Genomic DNA, 2,769 nt, shown 5'->3' with positions numbered 1-2,769 from the left:
CCACCAAAGCCCCCATTGGAGGAAAAGAAACATGGCCGCAGCACTACTCACTGAAGGAGTCAAGATAAGAGCCTGGGAATGGACGTGGAGAGGGTGTCATCTCTTGCCTCTCCCCTCCCCTCCCCACTGCACTGTTGCAGATGAGGCAGGGGCACTTCCACGTGGGACCCAGTAAGTATGTGATGAAAGAGGCTGCTCCAGCCAGGCGTGGGGGCTCATCCCTGCAATCCCAGCACTTTGGGAGGTAGAGGTGGGCAGATCACCTGAGGTCGGGAGTTCGACACCAGCCTGACCAACATGGAGAAACCCCATCTCTACTAAAAATACAAAATTAGCCGGGTGTGGTGGTGCACGCCTGTAATCCCAGCTACTCAGGAGGCTGAAGCAGGAGGATTGCTTGAACCCAGGAGGCGGAGGTTGCAGTGAGCCGAGATGGCGCCATTGCACTCCAGCCTGGGCAACAAGAGCGAAACTCAGTCTCAAACAAACGAGAAAACTAAAAATAGAATTACCATCTAACCCAGCAATCCCACTACTAGATATATGTCCAAAGGAAAATAAATCATTCTACCAAAAAGACACCTGCATTTGTATGCTTATCACAGCACTATTCACAATAGTAAAGACATGAAACCAACCTAGGTAACCATCAGTGGTGTACTGCACAAAGAAAATGTGGTATATATACACCATGGAATACTACCCAGCCATAAAGGAATGAAATCATAGACTTTGTAGCAACATGGATGCAGCTAGAAACCATTATTCTAAGCAAATTAATGCAGAAAAAGAAAACTAAGTATTGCATGTTTTCACTTATAACTCAGAGTTAAACAATGGGTACATACAGACATAAAGATGAGAACAAAAGACACTGGGGACTCCAAAAGAGGAGGAGGAAGGGAGCGGGGAAGGTTTGAAAAACTATAGGATACTAGGTTCACTTTTGAGTGACAGGATCAATAAAAGCCCAAATCTCCGAATCTAAAATAAAAAAACAAAATAAAATAAAGCAATGACTGGATTAAAACTTCTACCAAGAGATTGTTTATGTTGTCTACACTACTGCAGAGGAAAAATAGTGTGTGCTTTTGCTACAACTGATAAGCTCAAAATAATTAAGAGAAAGAAGAAATAGACGATGAATTGGGGAAGTAACTGTATCTGGAGCTACGTGCAATCAACTACATTAATTGGCCTTTATTGAGTATTTTATATGTGTCTGTGGATGGTATAAGTGTGTTATTTCATTTAAAATAGTAACAAAGAACATTTCACTTAAAATTTTCACAGTTGCGTTTTTTTTTGTTCTCTTAGAAAATGGTACTTGCAAGACTGACCTATATAAAGAAATAAGAGTCTCATCAAAAGAGATGGTAAATTGTAAATATAAAATATATCACAATGTTAAAATCCTCATAGTGCAAATCAATAAAGATAACACCCTTTGGAGAGGAAAATATTTAGCTTTACAAATTTACTGTAAATTTACATATTAATTCAATAAGGAATACATTTAAACCTTGCACTACCACAGAATTATTTTGTGGAAAAAAAAAGATGTACTTTCTGACTATGTGTACATAAAACCAAAAGTTAACTTTTACTTTTTTCTTTATTGGCAACTTTTGATGCATTTTTCGGTTTTGGTTCCCAGAGGGCATTTTTTACAAATCTTGAAGCTGCACCTCTGTCCAGCTTGCCTGCCTTTTTCTTGTCTGTCATTTCCTTGACTCTGTTCATATATACTCTGATTCTTTCCAATTCCTGCTTTACTGGATGTTCCTTAGGATTCACTCCTTGAGTTGCCAAATAAACCCAAAACATTGAATTTAATGTGTATGCAGAAACCAAATCCACTTTCGCTTGTTCAAGTGGGTTCAACTTCTGCAACAACTCATTTCTAGAAACAGACATCATGTTCTTCAGCATCTCATCTACAGCATCAATGGAATTCCCAAACGCTGACAAATATTCGTGAATTTCTACTGGATAGTCCTCATTAATTTCTTCAGCTGCCATTATGGCTGACTCACAACATTCGACTCCAGTCCTCCTAGAAAGCGGTCGGGCAACGATGACATCAACGATGTGCCGGATCTGGAACTGAGTCTTTTAAAATATTTCTCTACATTCCCAGAAATACATGTATTATAATTGCATCTTATGGCCCTTTTTTCAACAGAAGTAAAATTCCTGAAACATTAGAAAAGTACAAAATTTATTTATTTATTTATTTATTTATTATTTTTTTTGAAACGGAGTCCGCTCTGCCGCCCGTGTGGATGCAGTGCCGGATCCAGCTCCTGCAGCCGCCCCGGACTTCCCTGCCTCGCCTCCGAGTAGCTGGGACTACGGCGCCCGCCACCTCGCCGGCTATTTTTTTTTGTATTTTTAGTAGAAACCGGGGTTTCACCGTGTTTAGCCAGGTGCCCTCGATCTCCGACCGCATATCCGCCGTCTCGGCTCCCAAAGTGCTGGGGATACAGGCTTGAGCCACCGCGCCGGCCAAAATTATTTTTAATATGAAATATTCTAAGACGCTGTCTTCTCTCAGGCCTAAAGCCTAAAGAGGTACACCAGTAAGACACGATTCATTATAAACATCCAAGATCATGGGGAGAGTTTTGCTCAGGTGCTCACAATGATGTGCAAAACAAGGGAGCACAATTGACTAAATAAAAAAGACGCAGGCTGGCGCAGTAGCTCCCTGTATCCGAGACTTAAGAGGCCAAGGCAGCAGATTGGTTGAACTAGGATTCTAATATA

General features: G+C 41.0%; 1 protein-coding gene across 1 annotated transcript; it reads right to left on the bottom strand.

Annotated features, from left to right (window-relative positions):
* Nucleotides 1-1,511: 1,511 nt before the first annotated feature.
* Nucleotides 1,512-2,022, bottom strand: LOC108518091 (nuclear nucleic acid-binding protein C1D). The gene has a single exon (XM_017856239.1). It carries the CDS (start codon nt 2,020-2,022, stop codon nt 1,597-1,599), a length of 426 nt encoding a protein of 141 aa, XP_017711728.1. The 3' UTR covers nt 1,512-1,596.
* Nucleotides 2,023-2,769: the final 747 nt, after the last annotated feature.

Source organism: Rhinopithecus bieti, unplaced genomic scaffold (assembly GCF_001698545.2).
Source record: "Rhinopithecus bieti isolate Rb0 unplaced genomic scaffold, ASM169854v2 scaffold_43555, whole genome shotgun sequence".
NCBI classification, from domain to species: Eukaryota; Metazoa; Chordata; class Mammalia; order Primates; family Cercopithecidae; genus Rhinopithecus; species Rhinopithecus bieti.
Note: the sequence above shows the minus strand (reverse complement) of the source record. Positions and strands in the feature narration are given on the sequence as shown.